The sequence below is a fragment of the Labrus mixtus genome, chromosome 23 (genome assembly GCF_963584025.1).
Source record: "Labrus mixtus chromosome 23, fLabMix1.1, whole genome shotgun sequence".
NCBI classification, from domain to species: domain Eukaryota; kingdom Metazoa; phylum Chordata; class Actinopteri; order Labriformes; family Labridae; genus Labrus; species Labrus mixtus.
The window spans coordinates 16,995,731-17,020,296 of NC_083634.1; the positions used below are offsets into that span (position 1 = coordinate 16,995,731).

Below are 24,566 nucleotides of genomic sequence, written 5' to 3' on the forward strand. Positions count from 1 at the left end.
TTGTGTCTTTCATTTTTATTATGAGAGCAGAAACCAATCATGTTGATTTTTTTTTTTCCATCAGACACTTTAGTTTTCCAAGATTGTAATAATCTTAAGACTGTCCAGTGAGGTAAGTTTATTTCCTTCTTTAAAATAGTACATGAAAGTGATTGTTTCTTCTCTTCATCAAGTAGAAAACATGTCATTGAAACAGGTTTACAGTTAATGTGAGGAACTGTAGAAAAAAAAAAGGGGGAAGTTAGCCTCTGCCAGCCTCTTCATTGTGAAAGTAAAAGGTGAGAAGTCAACAGGTTTTAATACAGTAACAAAGAAACCCTTCAACCCTGTTCATGGACAGAGTTATGAATGCTCTGCTTCTTTTACAATCTCCTTCCCTGACTGATATTAAAGAGGCTCCCATAGGGTCATTATTTTTGTCCCTTGCAGGAAACCGTACAGGAAGCAAACAGACACAAAGTGCGTTTGCTGTAAGACGTTTAAAAAGTGGTGCCTCATTTGGGTTCTGCCATTACTGGCTTAATAAAAGGGATGTGATAGATGTTAGCTAGCATTTATTCATCATCATCGTCATCATCGTCATCATCATCGTCATCATCATCGTCATCATCATCTTCATCATCATCGTCTTCGTCATCATCATCGTCGTCATCATCCTCATCGTCGTCATCATCATCCTCATCGTCGTCATCGTCATCATCATCATCGTCGTCGTCGTCGTCGTCTTCATCCTCATCATCATCATCTGGGTCGATCTTTCCCGACAGAACGTCCTCGATCCACTGCTCAAGCTCATCAGCTGTCGGCATATCATCGTCATCGTCCATTTCCATCCACACGCTGTCGGCCTGCAGAGGAAAACGACACAAATAATAAAAAAGCCGTTTGTTAATGTTTTATTTGATCCTGATTCTGACCTCGAAACAGTTTCAGTCATGCTGTCGACACTCAGATTGGATATACTGTGTTGCAAGAATCTTTATCTTTGCAGAAAACAGATTAAATATTTCACTATTTTTTTTTATAGATTCTGTAACAACATTTGCCAGGAGTCATTACCAACATTTCTTAACATGTTAAAGCTCCAGTGAGGAACGTTCACTTTGTGTCGATTTGGACAAAGCTGTATCTTTTATTATTTTAATCTCATCCTACACGTGTGTGTGATTTCTGATGAACATGTCAGTCACTGTGAATCACTGCCTTGGAGAATGTTAACAAAGGCTGTTCAGCGTCCAGTGACTCACTCTGTCCGCCACCTACCCTGCTCAGGGAATTTAAGCATTAAAAAGTCACATGTAGAAGAAATCATTCTTCTCCATGGTGGTCTATTTTGCTCTTTTATGTCATATAGTGGCATCTGAATTTTTTAAAGTGTGTTTGAAAGGTAACTTAAAACTCCTCCCTGGAGCTTTAATAGAAAATGTTGTTCTGGCTGCATTATCCTGAGAATGTATTTAAGATAGCAGATTTATCGTATTCAATTCATATCTAGCATTTTAGTGAACCAGAAGGTTTATAATCATCTGTGAAATGTCAAGCTGTACCTTAGCTGCGATGGTAACAATAATCAATGTGAATCAGTTGCAGTTTTGTACTTGTTGGTGCAACAAAATTTTTAGGTTTTTTTTTTTTTAAAACGGGTCTGTGTATAAAGAGTCAGTTCTTCCAGGGAAATACAGAAGAAGGAATTGAAATCACGTGATGAACCTGATGACCTTTTAAATACAGAAAGTTACATGAGACACAAATCTGACTCATTTGGCTTAAAGTCTGCTGTGGGACAAATCCATTTCCCCTGACTGACTGGCACCCTAAATGTACTTCCTTGCTCTTTATTATCTCACTTTAAATCAAAACTGTATCTTTGCATGTCGTCCCCCACTCTCTCCTCTTCAGCTGCCTTATCTAATAAAGGCCAAAATGGAAGCAAAAGTTGAACTTAAGAAAACAACTGTTCACTTCTCAAAGGTTTGTGTATGGGATAAAAAAAAACTTACGTCCACCACATCAACCACACCAATCTGAGGAGAAGACAGGTCGATATGGAAGGTCCTCTCCCAGTAGGGCACCAGCTGAAACAGAGATACAGACAAAGAGGAGGACAAGGTCAGAGGGTATAAATCCTCATACTTACACTGAAAGATGATTCAAATCGTAATGATGATGACCATATGATGATATTGAAGAGACCCCACACAAAACAAATAATGATATATTAAACATTTTTGTTCCTATTCCATTCATGAACAATCAGAGTCCTGACTATAAAAACTGAAAATCAAAATGCTCTGTTTGGACACGCCTCCTTTATCCCTCAGCTCCATCCTTCCACTCTTTCTGGACCAAAGAAAGTTTTTTCTTCAGTTAGAAACATGTGTTGGTTCTCCTTTAGTTTTACTCTTCTGACGTCGTATACCCTTAGACACAATGTCCGTCAGTGGACAGGCTGTCTGTCGGCTGTCTGTCTTCCCCCACTTGGTAGCAGGTCTGACGGTTAGAGATCGAGGAAACATACATACGAAACATATTTGAGTCTCTAAGAGAAGCATGAGCAAGCTGAAGGAAGCGACTCTCTGCCAGTGTGAACACAGAGCTGAGAACAACAAACCCAGAAGGAGTTTGACTTCACTCTTTTTTTTTCAGAAAGTCATAACTCCACAATAAATTTACATATGGTATATTTGATTTTTGCTATATTACTATCCATAAAGTGGCCTTCTGGATCTTAAGCCTTATTGAGCCTCCATGCTAACATACAGTTAAAGAGTGTGGTTTTTATACCAGGGGGAAATTGTCAGGGTCGATCCAGATGATGCTGAGGTTGGGGTTGTCAGTGTTCTCGCGGGCCACCTCCTTCAGGATTTCCAGGAATTCAAAACCGTCTAAGGAAAAGTTTGAATGTTAAGCACCTCAAAGGAAATCATCCAACTGACCAAAGAGGTTTGTTCTTAAAATCAGTGCTGGAAATATGAATACAAAGGCTCAAATGTAAGAGTTAACCTGGGTCATCTTCCTCAGCAAAGGCAACGATGTGCTCTCCGTCGATGTCATCCTCCTGCGAACACAGAGACGGGACATAACAATGTTTTGGTTTTTTTAAATGTTGTAGATGACATAGAAGTTTATTTAGAGGAAAAAAAAGAGCAGTGTTTATTTACTATAGAGTAAATTGCATGGCTCTTACCCAGATCTCGTACATGCTGTGAGGCTCGAGCTTCCTCAGGGTGGGCCTGAAACACAAAAACACCAAAAAATCAAATCAAGTCAAAATGATTTCTACGGTAAAGTTCAAACAGTATGACCCTATCAAGGTTCTTCACAAACATACGGTAGGTAAACCCAATTATGTGAAAAGACCAGATAGTGATATAATGTTAGTTGAACTCAAATGTCAAGGTAAAACCAATGGAGATGCAAACAATTACAACGCCTTTTCAAAGAAAAGGGTGATCAGACTGTTTGACTCTGGTCTTGTTTCAAAAAATTCCAGATTGGGTTTTAATAAATACGAAGAATTGCAAGGCTGCAATTTCAAAGGGTTAACTGATTGAAGAAGGCTTCATGGGTCACCATGGATGTCATCGATGTTATTTTAGTATCCAACAGCCTCACCTGTCGTGCTGTTCGATGTAATCGACAAGCTCGGACTCGAGGTAGGGCTTTCCTGGGATGGTGACGGGCTCCTCCATGAACGGCTCGTAGAAATCGACCTCGTTCATCTTCAGCTTCAGCTTCTTGGCGATCTTGAAATAACGACCAGGAATTCAAAGTTCATAGACGATCGCAAATATTTAAATGTTTTCTAGAAACTTAACTTTTAGCATACACAGAGAAATGAATGCTACACAATATATAGCGCATACATTTAGTTAGCTTGTTTGCTAAACCAACATTACCAACATTCATCATTTATGTACATTTTCCCATAAACCCAAGGATATACGTATGAATGCTCCTTTTTTCATACACATAGGAATGCAAATCCAAGCAGATACTAAAACAAACATTTCAAACCTTGGGGTCAAATATGGCAAAGAACTTGACGAAGGGGTGGAACTCCTCTGCGGCGTCATCGTACTCGATGAAGTCTGGATTGAGAAAGTAATGAACAACACATCTCTAAAGCTCATAACAGCGGTTGCTTTTTTTTTCTTCCAAAGCCGAGACTTCATATCATGAGATTCAACCTACGTGGAGATTTCTCGCTCTTGAAATAGCCGACCAGCTTGATGACCTCATCCATGTTGTGGAAACCCTTCAGCTCGCGCTCGTTGTCGATGACCTCCACGGGGTCTTCAATCACCTGAGATGAGACGGGGAAGACGATGGTTTAAGTTTATTCCAAAATGTTCTACGGTGAGAAATATGACTGAACAGGTTGACTTTATGTTGCCCGTCCAGGGGAGAAAAATTTATAACGTTTATTCTAGTTTTCCCACTTTAAGGAGAAAACTCTTAAAAAGTGTCCAATCTTGGAGAAAATCACCTCTGGGTTCCTGTCCAAAAAAACGCAATCTGAGCATTTGCTATGATCACAAAAGGCTGAATTTGTCACTTTTTTTGTTTTGTGTTCTCCCTCAAAATGTGTTTTAACAACCAGATGGAGGTCAGAGTATAAAGGGCCGTTCTTTGACACTATTCTAATGCAGTCATATGAAGTTAAAAAAGCTATCCGTCCAATTTTGTGGTAGAAAAAAAAACCTGTAGTTGTGTGCAACATTAAGAACAGCAGATAGACATAGAAGCTGTGAGTTATAGCTAATACACACTTTGAGATATCTGTTTAATTATTGCACTGTAAGGTACCCTTCAAACCCAGTCGCTGCCCAATAATGACTTACATCATAGAGGAACTCAACAATGGTGTCTGCGGCCAGCTCTCCATCGTACTCGATGATCTCGTTGTCGGCGAAGATGTAGATGCTCTCCACCTCATCCAGACCTGGTGATAAACAAGTTGTTCCAATATTACTCCAGGAAGGTTTTATATTGATTCTACATTTGCAACTCACAGTACATAAAGGCAGAATATAGGTCTCAGGGAAGTAATATTGCACAAACTCGGGCAGTTGGCACATTAATATTTTCTGTCACAGTCCGGAGATGGAAAAATATAATGGGCATAAAAATATTATAATGGAATCGATTGTTTTCCTCTTCCAGGATCATCAAGTAATCTGCACTGGTCTACTTGTTGTTCATCACAGCAGTATGGCAGAGCTGCTGCTGCAAAGAAGCTGTGACATCTTTGGTCAACACTTGAGGGCAGACTTGTCTCATCTACACTACGGGTGGCCTCAGACATCAACTCTTTGCCTGGAAAACCATGTTTATGAAGAAAATCTAATTTTATATTTAACATGTTTCAACTCCAGTATTTAGTTTAAGTCCATCCATATTTTTTTATTTTTTTTATTTTGCAATATCGGCATTGGCCCCAAAAATCTCATATTATTCAGGCCCTACTTATAAGCGACTGTGAGTGGTGAATATTGTGACATTTTAATACGAAGTGTGACTTTTTTTAAAACCAGATTTCAGTGAAGAGTGGCCTAAAAAATCCAGTTTTCTATATTTGCTAAGACAGCAGACTTTGATGGGTTTTTAAAAGTATTATTTGTAAATTGCAGCATTTGCTGACTTGACATTGGATGCCATGAGAAAAGGGCTAACACTTGGTGGAAACAGATTATTCACACTAAGCCAAAGTTTTTTTTTTGTCTTGCTGGTATCAATTAGGCAATGTTTTCACCAGCTAGGTCTCTGTAATTGACTGGCAGGCATACCCAGCTTCTTGGCAACAGCGGAGTCCTTCTTTTCATCCACCAGGCCGAATCCAATGTCCTCATCGTCGAGATCGGCCAGCACTTGGGCTGCGAGCTGGATGGAGACACAGCAGAGATATACAGAGACACAGAGAGAGAGAGAGAGAGAGAGGGGTGGGGGAGTGGAGACAGGAATGGGTGTAAGGGGAGGTACAAAGAAAGTTGTATTCAGTATCATCCAGGCGTTTGATCAAAGCAGTTTATTTGTCCATGTCTTAATTCCACAACTCTGTTAAAATAACACTTTCAAAAAAAAAAAAAAAAAGCTTTGGATTGCTGCCTTGCACTTTCTAAATCGGAGTGAAACTGAAGCCAACAATTGACAGCCCTCATAGCCAGCGCGGGAGGAGCACGGACAGCAGGGTTTCCAGAAGAACAAGAGGGGCAGAACATGAGCCAACTATGTCAAGGGGAAGAGACGCTGCAACAGGTGTGGTGGAAAGGCGAGGAGCTCACACTTTGCGAAAGTAAAGCCACTGCATACATGCGCAAACATATTTACACTGTAAATATACATTCTTTATCTCCCTTTATTCAATAAACCTCCCTAGTTGTAATCTAAAATACAGTGGTGTTTTAATTTGTATTGCTTTATTAATCAATTTAGCACCAGCACAAGGTTACTCTTTTTGTACAACGCGAGTCAAAAAGGCTTAATGTAGCAGCTTGCAAAGCAGCATTGCAAAATGGATAACATTCATAAGCGGCCAAATGCCCCGAAGCAACAGCACAAATAGCTTGTGCAGTATATGTATAGTTTGGTATAGTATGTTGCTAAGTTGTTCTCACAGGCAGTCTTTAATGCCATCCATTCTTTGGCTCTCTAGAGTCCAGAAACATGAGCTCATGATTGGACTTAGAGCCAATGTCTACCTCTACCACTGATACAGTAAGGCAAGATAGTGATAACCATGTAGCAGTTAACGCAAACAGATCCATTCAGGTTGAGGCTTTCTTTATTTTAACGGCTTATTTGAATAAATCTCTGGGGGGAAAAAATGATGCGGATATGCTGAGAATTTCAGTTTTATGTGCCGACATTTGAAATGCTAGTTCAGAACTTTGGGAAACTTTATTGTAAAGGTTGTAATAAGATGATTAATAGGCTACAACTGATTCTAAAGCTACAGCCAGCAGCTAGTTAGCTTAGCTTCTGAAGTCCTGTCATGTCAATTCAGGGACAAAAAGAAATAGTCCATTGCTTAACCCTATTACTAACTTCAAGGTGTTGTTTTTACATTTTGCTAACATTCAGGACACACACTGCTTCCAGTCTTACATTCACTACACTTATAATAATCTTAGCTTAGCTTAGTTAAGCCTAGCTAACAACAGTTTTTGTTCTAGTTCTAGCTAGTTCCAACCTCAGAGGTCAAAATGAAACAAAGAGATTTGGCACGACATGACACAATACCTAACACTTACCACTTGTGTCTAACGTTAACGACTCTAGTTTGTTAAATATTGCCAGGATGGTGGATCGGAAAATATTAAATATCGGGGGCAGCCATCTTGGTTGTCTCAACTACACTAAAACCAGGGATGCTCCTATCGACCAATTTCTGTCGTTTAAATGCAAATTAAAATTCAAACTTGTCCAGTTCTTTAAAGTTAAAAAAAAAAAACACATTTAGTTAACTGAGTGTGACTAACGTTAGCTTTGCTAGTGCTTCAAATTGAAACTATCGGTGAAATAAGACATCACTAGTGAAATAAGAGATTTTTGATGAGGATAAAGTGACCCTTTTTGTGTCATTGATGGTTGCTTGGTGAAATGGGAGGGAAGATGAATGGATGTAAATGAAGAAGCTTGATTAATGGGTTAGAAGGCAACTTTTTTTCATACAGTATTCACCTTGTCTATTGCAAGTAAATCAGTTTACTATGGCATACACTGGTGCAATCAAAGTATAGACTCTGGTACAGCCAAAGCTGCTTTGAAAGCAGTTCAGTCTCCACTGGTCTGATGTCGCTTTGTTTAACTTCATCTTGTTTTTCACCCAAACTGCAGTCAAGGAGTGGAAGAGAACAATCAGCAGATACCGCAGCAGCAGAAGGGTCTTTGTTTCACAGCCGAGCTTTACAGACACAGAAGGCAGACCTTGACATACCTGAAAGATTTTTGCTGCTTGATTTGCTGTCAACTGCAAGAAGAGGTAACGCTTTAGGGCAAAGCACAATAGTCACAGCCTCCAGGTTTACAACAAATCGGAGTGGCCTTCACAGGAGACAAAATAGGTCCAAACTTAAAACACTGATTTGATACTTAGACGATGAAGCCAAATACACACAGGAATATCTGTAACACTTAGCTTTAAGTCCCATATAGAGTAATCCTCAAGACTATTCATTTAGTGATAATTTAAATTTCTATTTAACCGACTAGGAAATTAGTCACTTGTACTAAATATACTGATTACGGATGATTGATATGGGAACTGAAAGTATTACCAGATGATCATTACCTATCGACCTCATGTTATTTGTGCTATAAATGGAATCGCTTTAATTAATCTTGAACAAAGAAGCCATGTCTGTATTTCAGTCTTTGAAATTCAACTCCAAAGTACCCTCCTGATTTTGAGATTTTATTTCAAATCGCATTGCATATCAACAATTTGGTGTTTTTTTTTTTTTTTTAAAGATATCTTTTCTGGGTTTATTTCAATTTCCTGCTTGCCTACATCTTTAAAAAAAAAAAAAGGGCAATACAAACATTGTGGGTTTTTTTCTTTAATCACCATTAAATCGAAAGATGTGATTTGGTTGATTAATTTAAAAGAGAAGACTTTTTGTATTGCTTCACGCAGCTTTAGAGGTCAGTTGCTACATCACATGAGGTCTTGAGGTAATGCTTGATAAGTGTGAATATGGCTTAATACAAGAAAGGATACAATTACTGTATTATATGGAGATGCAGTCTGCACAAGTGTTTAAAATGATTAGCCTCCTGATCCTTTCTATCCCTTCCTGGCCACTAAAGAGCGCCAGGATAAAGACAAACAGAAACACTTTAAAACATTTTGATGAAATCTTCAATTCATCTTCTCACGGTGCAGATTTGAATCAGCGACTGAAACAGACTGTAGCTTTCTTTTTGCTGGATTTTCTTCTTTATCTGATATCCAATACATCTGCCAAAGTCAAGGTTTTTCTAACATAGAAACTGTTCTACAGCAGATTTCAAAGTATTGCCAACAATACAAAAACAAAATGATCTGAATTAACAGTTTAAGACCTGTTTGTCTGTAACTAATTCCTAAAGCTCTTCCTATATCCCCCTCCCAAACACTGCAGTGCATGGCCATATTAGTAACACTGGGGTATTTATAAGAGGTTGCCGGTGCTCACAGTGGAGTGGAAAGCAAAGCAGGGAGTCCCACAGCTATATAAGGGTGGGTAAGAAAGCATGTTGAGTGCAGAAAAGATGGCAAAGATCTGTTACATATAGAAATGGGCGTGGAAAGGGGTGGAGGGAAGGGCAGATGATGAATGGAAGAAGACACACCTGTTAACACACTCACTCAAACATCTCCCATTTCTTTTTTCTTCGTCTTTTCACTCGTGTGAACTCAAGCTTAGTCACAAGGCACTCCTTCACTGTTCCATGTCATCAGAAAGTCGTATCATTCAATTCTCCCACTTGACAGACAACTTGTTGCATACCTCAAGGTTCAGTTCTTGGTACAATTTAGTTCTCTCTTTATATGCTTCCATTAGGTCATACCATGTATCACCATAACATGTAATTCAACAGCTATGAGCTAAGTGTTACTAGCTATATACAACATTTTCTTAAATGAAATAATGATGCCTTTCATGACTTAAGTAAAGAAAAGCCTTTCCATACTGTCATTTTAAATAACTGTCATGAGGTAGGTGTTGGCTTTTTTCCACATGCTCAATGGCAAAGTAAAATTGCTAAAATTTCTGATACTTCGATAATTTACCATCTCCATTATTTCACCAATCGGAAAAAAATGGAAGTTTCAATAAGGTACATCTATTTCATAATGCAGGTGAGTTGGAGAGTAACCGAGTAAACACCTGAACACTGTCTCAACTGAAAAACACATTTACAAAGTTACAGTGCCAAAACACCACCGATGAATTTCTTAAATTCAGACAGTGCGCAATTTACATGCATATTTTGATATTTAAAGACATCAATTATTCAGTTTTGTATGCCAATAACTTCTCCTTTTATTGCAGTGGGAACAAAACACGTATTGATGTCGTCTGATTTTGACTAGTAGTTTAAATTTCTGTGAAGAAAAATCAGGATGATATTTTATGTTAAAAAATACTATTTACATGTAAAGGACAAAATCAGAAGAGAAAAAAGGTACAGTTTGGTCCTCAGGGGTCGCCAAAAAAGAGACAAACCAAAAGTTCTACACAAGAGTTTAAACTGATATGCTGATGATACACAGTTATATCTCTCAATCAAAAGTACAAAAAGCTGGCAACAGTTCAAAACCGTATCTAAAAAAAATAGCTCCAGTTAAACTTAGTTGTGCTTTCGGGCCACCCTTAACACCACTATGAACAAGTCCAGCCAATGCTAGGTCTCCTTGTTACCTACATTAAGCCCATTCCTAAAAACCCTGGGATTTTGCTTTTCTTTCACCTGCCTTAGTGCCAGAGATGTGGCCAAACATCAGAAGTCTAAGGACACAAAGCCAAGAGCGAGGTCAGCTGTGCAATCCCTTGGCTCCATCTCCCAATGCCCAGTCAGTGTCAGCTTGTCAGGTGACACAAGACAAGGGCAGAGTGCCATGGTGAGTTGTCAAATACGCACTATATGGGTCCCTGCTGCACTTGGCACCAAATGATGAGCTGGGAGAGGGTGGAGGGTTTCAGTGCAGTAGAAGGGTCAAATTTCATCATAGCCAAAGCCACACCTGCATCAGTCACTAGCATGGCATGCTACATCAGATGATTGTGACCAGTGTTTGCTAAGGGTAGTTGCAAATGTTTCAGTGTTTTGCATTGACGTGTTATATTTTTTGGCATTAGATTGTGTTGGATCAATGATTCTTTTAGCAAATGCCAAGATTTCAGATCCCCAGCCCCTGGGCCTGGTTGTTCAGAAATTAGACATCAGGATTAAAGCTATCAGATCAGGTTTGTTAAAAAGAGAAAAGGATTACCTAATCATATAAGATTAAGGATAAAGACTCTTTTGATCCAAAAAAAAAATCTGGGTCATTATCCCAGCAGAGGGCTGAATTGAGACTGGATTACAGGAGAAAATATTAAAAAAAAAAAAAAAAAACTATTATACTGGTCAATCAAAACAAAATTTTTACAAGGTAGTTGATATTTTAAGATAATTTTTGAAATTCATTTTGCACTTGAATGCAGTTTTGCTTCAGCAACAAAGTAGATAAGGTACAAATTAAAGATGAAAAAAAAGAAGGATTTTGTCCTCATAAAATGGTATCAATATCAAACATTCAAGTAACTGTGAAGATCTCTCAAGTCCCTTTTCAAGCACTGGCAATCCAAATTTAGTTATATTTTAAAGACTGTCTAAATGTTGATCCTTTATAAAAGTGAGTGAGCTGAATTACACGATCCTGGGTGGAAAACGATGGATTACAAAATCTGGATCATTCTTATCAGGATTAAACATTAAGAACACCTATAGGCTGTGAAGTGGAAGTATCCCTTCTATTAACATGCAGTAGACCATTACTACATCTCCACTGCAAAGTGTGCAAGGAAATCAGCAGGCATCCCAAGATATTTCAGATATAAAAAAAAACCCTCTTCAACAAGAAAAGAAAAATAACTGTAATCACAGTCATTTGCATGTCATTCATCCATACAGGCATTCAGCTTTCCAACCAGCTACCAGCATCCTCCATGTAATTTCTATCCCTGCTGGATACTTTTCTTTTTCAGCAAAAGTTGGACTTTGTGTCACAATTTTAACAGAATTGACACTTCATCTTCACACCATCAGTCTGTTGCAAATAAACACAAATAAGTAAACTGACTGTTAACAAAATACACAACTATGAAGAGAAAAACTATCCAAAACTGAACGAGACCAAAGCATGACATGTACACTTTTACACAAACCAAACCGCCAATGAGATAAAAACTAGAATAAGCATGATTCACTATTGAGATTGTGGCCAATTTTTTGTCTTAACTTTAACTTAACTAAGATTTTAAGATTAGGTGGCTATGTTCAATATAAATCCAGTCAAGTTTTTATTAAGATACACTCCAGTGTGTGCAAATGAACAAGATGATTAACATAAGCTTTATCTTAACGATATATCCATCCACTTGAAAACGTCCTTTATTAAAGACCCAAAACCTGGGGCTTTGGTAATGACTGAATAAACCATTGATGTAAAAGAACTGGTCATTCTGTTCCCTTCTCTGTCATTGGACTACATCTGAACCTCTGACTGAGTTGCTTGGCCATTCCCATTTAGTGCTTGTGTGTTTCTTTAGTTAACAACCGAGCAGTTGTTGAGTAACACGTTGGTTTGTGTGCGTCACCTTATGATGTAAGTCGCTCAGCGAGAACCCAAAGGAAAGGTTCCCACCAGCTGCAGAGAAAGAACTTGCTTTGCTGGCATTAATATTTACACACAGTCTAAATATTCAGAGCTGTTAAAGAAAGTGCCTACAGTGCATCTGCATATGTAAAGACACTAGAGTGCATAGCAAACTGGTGACAATGCATGTTGTGAGTTAAAGCTCATTTATTCTAAATAAAGTAATTTTTTTTAGCCCTGACTTTGAAAAGAGACGCAATGTCCTCAGATTCCACACCTGCTTCCGCCATGAAATTGAGACGGCAAAAGTAGATATCTCCCTCTGCTGGATAAAAACAAGTATTGCAAAATGTTTTATGTCATTGATTTGAATTGTCCCTTATTAAGAATGATTTGTAATCTTATTACGAGGCATCGTTACATTCCTACTTGTTAATGATGTAAAATTGCTCACTCTTTCTATTCAAGCGTAATGTCCCTGACAGCCATTGTTTATACATTTCTATTTTATAAAGGAGCCAACTTGCAAAGACCTGCTTTTGATAAGATTGTAATTAAGAAACCCTGTGTTTGGCTGTCAAAAGATTTCCTACACCTTAGTAAAATGATGTGTCAGTCAGAAAAACTGTGATTATGAAACATTTGTGTAAGAGAAATGCAGAAAATATAAAATTATCTCCCTGTAATTACAGCAACATTGTGGGAAAGCATTTGAGAAACGACACACCCCTGTATGCTTTAGAAAAGGTTTATAAAAAGGTTTTTTTGGACTACAACGCAAAAATCTTTAGTGGTTTAACATGCTGACTCATATACGCAAACAGGTGCAAAAAAACAAAAAGCTCCATTATGCCACTATTACCATTCTCTAATTTACTCTTGAACCATCTTTAAAACCCCAAAAAACAAGAGTGGAATCTGTGAAACTTGGGAAGATAAAACGGTTTTCAGAGCAGCACTATTTCCTGTCTGCCTGTATAAGGAGCTGTCCTGGGATCTGTGCAAAATTAGAAGTTCAGGCAGCTTTTCCCCCAAGCCAGATTTTGAATTAGTAATGGCTGCTGTAACACATCAGGACGTTCTACAGCAAGCTGTTACATAACACTATGCCGGGGCGGTCATGAAAGATTCAGATACAATATTGTATAAAACATGCACTCTGACTTTCCTCTACCTAGTGTGTATGTGCACAGTTCAGTCGAGGATGATGCTCAGCATTCAGACATTTAGAATGAAGATGTGGTTAGAGACTATAATACAAAGTGTTGTGTACCATACCTTTTTTTCCTAGCACAACATGGTTTCATGGGAGACATGATGAAATCCATGGACAGCTTTCATAAACCTCAAAGGTGTACACGTTGACTCACGACAACAAATAGTTAGGGCAGAAGTGTCTGGAACCATCTGTGAGTTACACACTAAACAGCAATAAGCGATATGAGACAAACTCTCCTGCATTTGTTCAACTCGGTTTTGTGAGTTTCTTGTACATAAAAGCCCACAGCTGCTTTATGCAACACACTGGCATACAGCAGTACCTGAATGACATGTAAGATACTGAAATAATCAGAAAAGCGATGTTTGCTCAGTTGCTTGGTTATTTACTATTCTGTGTTTGGGCTAACTATTTGCAAAAGCTTGTGTTTAACTAATGTTGAGCATAAAACCATGGATGGGGTATCCTGGGGTCCATGCGTCAGTTCGCTACTCTCATCAAAACTAAAATGAAATTTACATACGGCACAGTGGGCCTACATACCAGTACTGTAACAGTACATTGATTAATTTTGCTTGTAAATTGGTTCACAGAGCGGTGAAAAATGGCTCCACGAACCACTTTTGAGTCCCAACCCCACAAGTTGAGAATCAAGGGCTATGGTGATCTGCTGACTTTTTCAAGACACAATGAGGTTAAAATGTATGGTTTTATTCAACTATATTGACCTCTTTGTCGATTAGCACAACATTTGGTACCATCCTGTTTACCACAGACTAAAAGCATAATAAATATTTGTACATTGCACTTAGCTTAGATGGTTTTTGTGTGCTAACTTTACCGTAGTAGCATTGTCATTGTACGCATTATAGCATACTGACAGTAGCATATGGCTCAAAACCAGTACGTCCTAAAAGAGTTGCTACCAAGGATCCATCCATCCATCCATTATCTTTAGGTTTAGGTAAACTGACTTATAATAAATACAGAAACAATGTGTACTTAGACTCTGTGATGTAAAGCACTTGTACAGTATACTTTCAAACCATCTTTGTTCTGCTCAATTGCTCTATATATCAAAGATGTAAGCCTGAGTTCCAACAACCCAAAATCCACATTTTAAATATTTCATGTTGCATCATGATCCGCTGCATTTACCTTTTTCTCCCATAAATAAGTCAAAGATAAAGACGTTCCCCGATATGGATAGAAGAGGAAAGTAGAGGAAAAATAGAAAGCTGCCTGGTGCATTCAACAGCTGCTGTTTGATGGAGCACTAGTGATAATAAAGCCATCAGGTGTTTCATTAAAAGAGATGTGCCAAAGTGTTCTGCAGAGGCTGCTTTAAAAAAAAAAATCCCATCACTATTCATCAGTGTCATAGGGGGCTTGCTTCCACTTTGACTTCTTACAAATCCATACAAAATATCTAATTTCATGAGGCACAGAATGACTGAGGAGATGGTTCACTCCTGGTGGTGTTGGTACAAAAAAAACACTTGGGCGCGACAGTTTATCAGCCTCAGTCTTAACAAAGCACCTCCATGAAGAGACAAAAAAAAACACAATATTCAAGCAATGTGTTGGATTCTCTGTCAGGTAGAGTTGTCAAGATACCTGATTTTGTAACTTTGATATGATTTTGACAACAACAAACAAAACCTATCAATACAGTAACGATAGTTTTTCGATACCACACCAACAAATGAGAAGTAAAAGTACCAACTATTGGATTATTTCTTGGTTTTAATGACCAAAAATGCAAGTTTAATCCTGTACACTGTCTAACTTGCACAATTCCATTTAGTACAAAACTTGTGCCAATGTGTTTGTGCAGTTTCGAGAGCCCCCTCTCTCTCTTTTTCGTTCACAGCTGTTGGTTAAAAAGTATGATTGGAGGCTCCAGTTATTTTGGAAACTATCAATCATTAAAATAAAAGACAGTAAACCATTATAAAACAAGTTTAGAAAACGATTGAAAAAGGATCAAAATATCGAACATTTTCACAACCTTTGTAACAACTCGTTTACATTTTTTACCACACAGATTAACACTCATATTAGTGGTTAATTGGGGCGCAGGTGGCCTAGTAGTTAGTGCGCTCGCCTCATGTATGGAGGCTGTGGTCCTCCAAGTGGGCAGCCCGGGTTTGCTCCTTTCCCGCATTTCATTCTCCAATCTCTCTACCCGATTTCCTCTTCTGACAACAGATGGTTTTTAACAGGGAACAAACTAGAGAAGCAAACAAACTGCTCCACACATCAACCTTGATGAGATCTCTTCGGAGAGTTACATCAAGGACACTTAATCTAAACATAACTCCTGTCACTTTTAATTACATCGCATCTGACAAATGAGTTCTTAATTTAGCGTCTCTTTCACACTGTAATAAGGGGTTGAGATGCAGTGCAAGGGAAGGTAAGAGGAGACAACTTGATAGCAGTGTTGCGTCACTAAGGGGAAGTTTAAGTATTGACGGCATTGCTACTTAAATGAGTAAAAGTAAAACTAGTCTTTCTGAAACTGAGATGAAAATTGGACTGTGCTGGAGTATTGTCTTTGGGGAATGAAGTGGCTTAATTTCAAGTATCTCATCTGCAATTCAAGAGGTAAAAGAACCTTTGGGAATTGGCCTTTTGGCCCTGGTGTGGTCCAAGATAATCTGTGGTAATGAGATCCAGTCCTGCTAATGCATGCTAGCAGCAGGGTGTCTATGTTCTTCGCTTAAAATCTGAGTCGATCACAGTGATCTGGCTGCCTGTCAGGTTCACAGAATGCAGCACGGAAAAGATGTGTTTTGAAGAACAGCTACTGACCGGGGACGAACTGTTCATGGTCAGGGTCAAGTGTTTCATATTTCAAGGCTAAAGTGACTAAATGAGTGTTGATGATTCAGTTATGTTTGTATTGCTTTATCAACTCTATCAAACAGTTATGTTAGGAGTCAAATAAGTTGTTTTTCGGCCTGATTTACCATTTCATTGTAACTATCCATTTGATTTTCTGTTGCCAATCAATGTGGAGTTGTTAACATGAAAACAGTTTCGTTGACAGGCCTACAATCTGATACTTTGAACTCAGCTGTAAACCAAACGGGTCATGACAGCATTTGAGCCACCTTGAGTGTGATGTCCACCAGATTCATAGCCCACCCTATATGTCAACAACATCCGCCAAATGACAGTTCAACTTCACCATCTTTCGTAACTGTGGCTGCGCCTGTCAGGGTAACCATGCTAGCATGGCACCCAAAAATTTACAGTACTGATTCACAGAATAGCAGATTTCATATTCTAAAATCTAGTTGTTGTTTTTTAAAGATTATTGATCTTTGATAACAGAGAGAGGACAAAATAAATCTACTACTATTTTTTTAATGATGACCAAGGATTTTGTTAAATAAAATGACATCTGTTGGTAGCAAATTGTATCTGCTTTAGCCTATTTGGCTTGGTAGCTTAGTTATCGAATAGCTTAATAAGTTGGCTATACAAAGACATTCAATGGTTCTAGATGTCTCGTTTTAAATCAAAAATCTTTCAGAATTAGTCTTATGTAGGCACATGTAAGCTAGCCACGCTAGCTAGCCAGGTACAGCAGATTTAATTCCCACTTCAACTTCATTCAATGCAATGGAGCAGGGTTTCTACTCCAAGCTACCTCGGCTGGGCTATCTCTATACGGCTGAGCCCAGCAACCCTTCAGAGGAAACTCAGCTGCATGTATCCACTATCTCATTCTTTTGGTCACTACCCTATAATCATAACCATAGGTGAACGTTGGAACGTTGGCCTACTTTTTATTAAATTTTAATTCAACGTTTTGGTTTAATTTATGCAAGAGGAATATTAAACATCAGCCATAGCATTTAGAAACAGGATTAATCAAGCAGGCAAAGGTACATAGTCAGAAATAGCACAGGCAATATTAGCCCCGTTCTTTCTCTCTCTCTCTCTCTATGAATACCATCCAATATCATTAAAAATGTAAGCATGAAATTCATTGTGCCGGTGAAAGGAGGAAGGCTCCAGTAGTCAGTTTGGATAGCTGTTTCCACAGCAACAGCAATGACCTTTTCCAAGATCTCCCAGAAAGTGAAGGAGATAAGAAAAGACAAATCAGACACTTCCAGAAAAACAGGAAGATTCTCAGCACATTATGAAACAACGGTACGTGTTGATTTGCCTTGGGTGCAGCTTTGTCACCTTTGTCATTTATACCCATTATTCTACGCAACCGGGGGGGGGGGGGGGAGTATGAAAAAAAACCTGAAAGGAGTCTTTGCCTTTAGCTTACTCTTTTCTTTAACTAATTAGGATTGGAAAAACTTTGACCTGATGATGTCTTAAGAGGAAAGGTTTATATCTATAAGTCACAACAGTAAATCATGAGGGTAGCTAACCCTAATGGCAGTACTAGAGGAAAGATGGAGAGCACAAATATTCTTATACCATGAATATCTGAACAAAATGGTACGGCAACTCATCAAACAGTTGTGAAGAATTGTCTGTCCAGGTGGGTAGCCAACAATAATAGCAACGAGGCTGTGCAACTAGCATTGCTAAGACCAAAACAAAGACAACAATTCTAATTAGTTTCAGTTTAAAATATGTTTTAATTTAATATGTAACTTAAATTCTTAACTGTATAAGCAACTTGTCAGTAAATAATTTATCTGAAGTCAATATGCCGTCTCATTGATTAATAAGGTAGAATAAAGAAATCCACTCTGTTTAATGGGAGTGTTGTAGACAAATGTGACGTTAAATAAAGGGTGTGATTGCTATCTAGGTTGCCCCAGCAACATTGCATGTGTATGGGAGGGGGGGGGGGGTCACTGCAACCTGAGATGTGTGGAGGGCAGTGATTGATGAGTACGGGCATTTACAGTATGCAGCATGCCAAAAGTCAGAGTTCAAAAAGAGAAAGAGAGAGAGTGTGTGTGTGTGTGTGTGTGTGTGAATATGAAGCCAGCAGACAAGCCAGGAAGAGTTTGAATGGTTCATAAAATCCATGAGGGAGCAAAGTTTTAGCATTATTTACCAAATGAATGTAACCAGTTCCACATAGGCAACCTATTTATTAAGTCACAGTCTGTAGCGTATAGTTGCTTTTTTTTTTTAGGGTCGTCTGTTAGACTCTAAACATATCGTTGGATGACTTCGGCTTTGCAACATTGGGCCTGGGTTATAATCACGAGAGATATTTTTGTCCGAAAAGCTGCAAGTGAGGTGGTTTGATTTTCCTCATCAGGGCTGTCAGATTAATCTCATTCATTTAACAGATTGCTGTTGCCACTTCGCTCGGATTGAATTTTAGACACCTGTGATCACTCTGCTAGATGTTGCATAGAAATGAGACCAAGCCAAACATGAGATGAGCACACATCACATCTGAGTGAAACAAAGGATTTAGCATGGTTTCGTAGCTTGAAGACCTATCGATTAATGGATTCAATATTGAAAGACAAGTGACATACAATCATAATAATCTCAGGCAGCCATTACAAACTGGCTCTTTCATTGGACAGTCGAGATAAAGTTTGCCAATGACCTCCCAAAACTACTCAACGTCTACCTCATTTCCCTTGAATTTGGTAGATTTTGCAAAAAATATATTTTCAGCTGCAGAATCCTTCTTGCCGTTCGCTGCCTTTCCAGACAAAGTTAGATAACTGGTCATCTGCTATTAATTGGCAGGTCCTTGATGTTAGTGTGTGACTAAAATTTGACTGAAGCTGTTTGACTCAAAGTCCAACTGCCTTCAATTTTTTACACAAAACATTCCCAAACAAAGCTAAAAACACACTAACCATTCTTCAATCTGGTCTGCATTTCAAAGCGGTGTCGTCATTTTATCCCACTTCAGCAAATGCTTTAGGACTTAGTGTCACCACATGGATGTCTTTCATTATGTTTTTGTCAATCCCCTGTCACAACAGGGTTTCAGATGTTCAACCATCCATAGCCCTGCACAGCAGAGAGGATACACTGGATTATTTTTCACAGACTAAGAAAAAATCCATCTGGAGTCAAAGGTGACATGTTGGACATATTTGAGGAGTTGACAGGATGAAAATGCTGACTTTGTTGGTGACTTGTTTGAGCTGTCAGGATTTCTGTCTCGTCTGAAATTAGCCTTCTAGGGAAGGCTATCAGATTTTCAATACTTTGTTACTTTCGACACCCAAGTTTTAAAACGATACAACCTCCATTATTCAAAAAGTACCAATCTGGATTAAGAGTGATAATAGAGATGAAATATAAAATAGGGAGCAGAACATGTAACACTGTCTAAATTACACAAATACATTGGTAAATTATCAGTAATAAAAGGTCCAATGTTTTTACGCAATTCAGAAGGTATTCAGAAGTTTGTCTGCAATTTGTGGTAATTAAAAACAAGAAACTAACCAATAAAGGGTGCCTAGGACCTTTTTCGTTGTTGCTGTGGTAGCAAAACCAGAATCAGTTTTGTGATTTCTACCTGTATCGTATCAAAATTTTAAATTCTGGTATCCTTACAACCCTAGTTTTTGTGGTATCAAAGAAGAAGCTGTGGTTTGAAAATAGTGACAGTCAATGTACTCTCTTGCAGCATACTTGAAAAACCAAATTTAAAACGCTGCAGGGTGAATATCTTCAAAGATATTCATTAAGCTCATAAGGAATACATTGTCAATTTATAAAAATTTAAAAAAATTGGCCCATCTGAGATGTAATCAAATACATGTAAGTATAAAGAAGCAAGAAAGATCCGCACACCAGAGCTCCCGTTTAAAGGATTAAATAACAAGTGATGTTCTGAGCCAACATGCTCTTCCTCAGACATGTAATAAATCTTGTGACACTATTTTTAATGCTTAACATTAATATTACAGTATGGTGTGGTGTGGTGTCTCAAAATTGAAGCATACATGATTGACATTTTCAATCATCCATGTTTGGTCCAAGCCTACAACAAACGCAGTTTAGATTTGATTCCCTGAGCTCTGAGCTTTAATAATTCATACTTCCTGATTTATAGGTGGTAATGACCAGCTATTTTAAGCATCCCCTCTGAGCAGCTCTTGTGCTCTTCCCTCATTGGCTGGCTGAATGGTCACAACCAACTGGCAGCAAGTCATTGACAGAGTAACAGTCCAAGAGGGACCTGCTCCAGTGAGCATCTCTTTCTTGAGCCAAGAAGCGCAACTTGGCAGCAACCAGAGGAATCGATCCGATCCAATGACTTGGGTGTGTAAATGATGGTTTAGGACCAAAGCCTGCACCCACAGGGGTGTGTAGTAATACAAAACAGTACAAAGAGTGTTGCCTGAAGAGCTGACGGAGCAATGGGAGCAGTAGTTGAGGTGAGATATGGCCCTAAACTCTCTGCCCGCCCCATGAGGGCTTTTAGCCTCTTGCTAAGCATGCAGGGCTGTCCTGGGCTATTTACAGAGGTGACTTATGGAGTTTAGTGTAAGGTACACTGTGTGTCTGTAAGAAGACACTGCTGCTCTGGCAGGCAGGGGATTGCTGTGGAGAATACACTGGATGACAGTAGGGCCCAGGTGCATCTACTGTGAGCAGGTTGGAAGTGCATCCTGTAGATTTATCCACCCAATAAGACTTTGCAGAACTTTTTAATTCCAACAGATAAGCAGTAGCACTAAATCCAATCCAAGTTCCTGGCTCAGAGGTACCAAAGCAATTGTTTTGCTTAAAGCTGCAAATGTGATGCACCATATCTGTAGACATCCATACAAGAATCTACAAACGCACAATCTTTACAATTGTACTAGTCCATAATAAAACATGCCAAACAAACTCTTATGGGTCTAGTTAATACACTACATTTTTTGCCAGTTTATTTTTTATACATCATTCAGATGTTGATGAATAAGAGCTGTTTATTGGTTGTGTTACTGTAGCTTTGATTTAATTGTATGAATACAGGATTCACAAGAGGAATTGAACAAATGTGTAAAACAAATTGTCAGGTGGAGTCAGGTAGGAAACTCCAGGGAGAGATTTTTGAAGTATAGTGTGAATGACGACATTATTTTACTCTGATTATTGTCAGAATTATGTGGGAGGTTCTTTGTGGACTGGCAATATAATGGCCTTCAGCATATAAACACACCAGTATCCATATAAACAAGGCCAACTTAAATAAAGTGGTTTTGGAAAAGGTTGGGGATGATTCATTTAATTTAGGTAGCACAAAGGCTCCAAATAATTTGGAGGTCAAAAATGGCCACAATCAAAGTCACAGCAAACGAGCCTTCGTTTCTTAAGAGCTGTTAAGACGTCATTCTGGACAGTCAATCCTCAAAGGCAACCATAATGTTGACCCAACCCTGTCAAGGTTTCTGAGCACTACACATCTTGCAAATCACCAGATAAAGCAAGTGGCACTGTCAACTTCCCAAGATTTCATGCAATTGCAACAACTGTCTTGCCAAACCCTGACATTTAGAAGGTTTGAGCTAACATTTTAATGGTGGACCTCAGAGGTTTGAGTTTTTTTTAAGCAAACTGTTCATATAGGACATAATTTCCAGCCAAGGTTAGAATATTATGAAAAATCGCTTAATGCCTAATATGTTTTTAACCACCGGACAGGTTATGCGTGTGACATTGCTCAAGTCAGGCAATTCAATTCATTGAAAATCTGACAGGTGACATTAGGGTAATGGACTTGTACTCATATATGAGTAAAAGTCAAAATGTTGTTATACATTTAAACACTAATTGCAGAGGTTTCTATGTAAAGGGGCCATTAGTATTATCGAATCCCATTCATACTCAATGGCACACTGCTGGCTTTGCCATCAGGAGCAATTTAGGGTTCAGTGTATTGCTAAAAGACACTTGGATGTGTGGACTGCAGGAGCTGGGATCGAACCATAAATCTCCCGATTGAAAGACGATCAACTCAGCCACCCAAAATTAGCTCACAAAATCACTTGACATACAGGTACAGTATACTTCCACAAGCTTCCCTTCATCCTTCATTCCTTTCACCTGTTCCCACATTCTCTAACCTGCCTCCCTTCTGGTCATCACCTATTCAGTCAAACTTAAAGTCCACAAATCCAAACTTAACCCAGAATGATCTTTTACTCATTACCTGTCAACACCTGCAAATCCACTTATCTGAAACACTTAAGAAGAAACACAAGTGCAGAAGCTACAAAGCTACAACTGTGTCCAGGATTCCCAAATTGGAAAAAACTGGAACCATGTTCTCCATGTAAAAACCTTCCCTTCCGTCCCCCTTCCCACAATGACCCTTTCCCTATATCAGCCACAGATCCATACACTGTCATCTTTTGGCGGGGACCCACCTCCAAAGCCAGCTCCTCTATCTGAAACTGCTTCATGGCACTGCGGTTCCCATCCGCACATTTGTGGTAGTAGATCACCATCACGTCATACTTCTTCATGACGGACTTGTAGTTCTTGGCGTTGAGGTCATGGACGCGGTCTTTGCCATCATACTCTGGGATCTCCAAGCCCTTCTCCCCCCAGGACAGAGTCCCCAGAGATAGGAAGACCCCCAAAAACACCAAGCCCCACTTCATGGCTATCGTCACCTGGTGGTTGCGAGAACGCCTCTTCTCAGAGCCTTAACCTTATATGTGGGGTAGTTGGAGAAAAAATGATCTAAAGAAATGTAACGTTGTCCCTAACGCAAGTTGGTGTCAAACAGGGAGAGTTAGGAACAAAGTCTGCTTCCTTTCCCCACCGGCTAGAGAAGAGCAGGTCTGACAGTGACAACCTCCCTTTATAAAAGAGATACACGTGGTTTTTCTGACACCACCAGACGGAGAAAGGGGGAGGAGCACTTTTTGGGGACGCAATTTGGTACATGAGTAGGCAAGTCACTGATCCCACTAGCGCAAGAGCTGTGCACTAGCTTGAGAAGCTGCCAAAATAGTAGAACACACAGTGAGAGGGGTGGCAGGGCAGGGGGGGTTGGGTGGGAGTCCTGAGCAGTGGCCAGAAAAATAGCAAATGGATGGTAACACGGGAGCTAAGCTTAGGTCATATGGCCACCTGTTTGAAGCTGTGGCTATGAAAAGGAACAGCGGTGTGTTGGGTGTCTGGAGCGCAACAGATACCAGCTTAGTGTCTTGAAGACTGAAGGTATGGATGGATGTATGATGAGAGCTTGAGGAAAGAAGAGCTCCAAGATGCCATTCCCATATTAAGTTTTGCAGAGGAGTTGGACTCTTGCTAAAAATAAGGCTTCCAAGGGACAGTGTTGTGGACAGTATGGCAACCAATGCAAAGGGTTGGTGGGTAGATGTGCTCTGTGGGCATTGGAATTGTGATGATATTTGAATTTCAAACTTTGATGTGATACAAGTAAAAAACAAATTTATGCAACAAAAATATAAATCCTTAGCGCTCAATATTGGGTAAATTCTTGTTTTAATTTAACAACAATTAAAGGCAAACTCCCGCATATTTTCTTACTTGAACAAATACGTTGGAAACATTTTGGTACAGAAAAGTTGCAAACCTATTTGTGCAATTTAAACAGGGCTCACTCTCTTTAGCTCACAGCAGCTTCTGTAAAAATATGACTGAGGGGTTTTTCTTTAGGCTTTGGTACTTTTTGATATAATCAATTATTAAAAGTGTATTGAAATGGTTCACTGTCATGGACACTGAAGCTTCAGTGTTTAGCCAGGTCTTTCTGTAAACCTTTCTGCGCTCAAACCTCTCTCCTTTTTCAAAAGCATCTCCAATATTCATCCAAGTTTTACTATATTTCTGGTTAAGGCGCTATTAGAAACATGCAGAGGCTTTTAAGGTCGGGTAGAATCAGTTCTATCTAAACCAGTTAGCTTGCCCACTTCCATTGCTGCATCACCTGCTGGTTTGTTGTTAGCCTGGCAAAGCGAGGGGCGTCCAAAACAGCCTAATGGGGGTGCCTTAAAACCACCTACCTTCTCTGGTCCAAACAAATCCAGACCATCCAGGACCTGAACTTAGAGGGAGGAC

General features: G+C 39.1%; 1 protein-coding gene across 1 annotated transcript; it reads right to left on the reverse strand.

Annotated features, from left to right (window-relative positions):
- casq1b (calsequestrin 1b) lies at positions 1-23,318 on the reverse strand. Its single transcript, XM_061031246.1, has 11 exons — positions 22,901-23,318; positions 5,790-5,883; positions 4,845-4,945; positions 4,195-4,306; positions 4,018-4,091; positions 3,616-3,746; positions 3,188-3,233; positions 3,004-3,058; positions 2,785-2,885; positions 2,001-2,075; positions 1-848 (listed from the first exon to the last, which is right to left on the reverse strand). The coding sequence occupies exons 1-11, from the start codon at positions 23,135-23,137 to the stop codon at positions 555-557; spliced, it is 1,320 nt and encodes a 439-aa protein (XP_060887229.1). The 5' UTR covers positions 23,138-23,318; the 3' UTR covers positions 1-554.
- Positions 23,319-24,566: the final 1,248 nt, after the last annotated feature.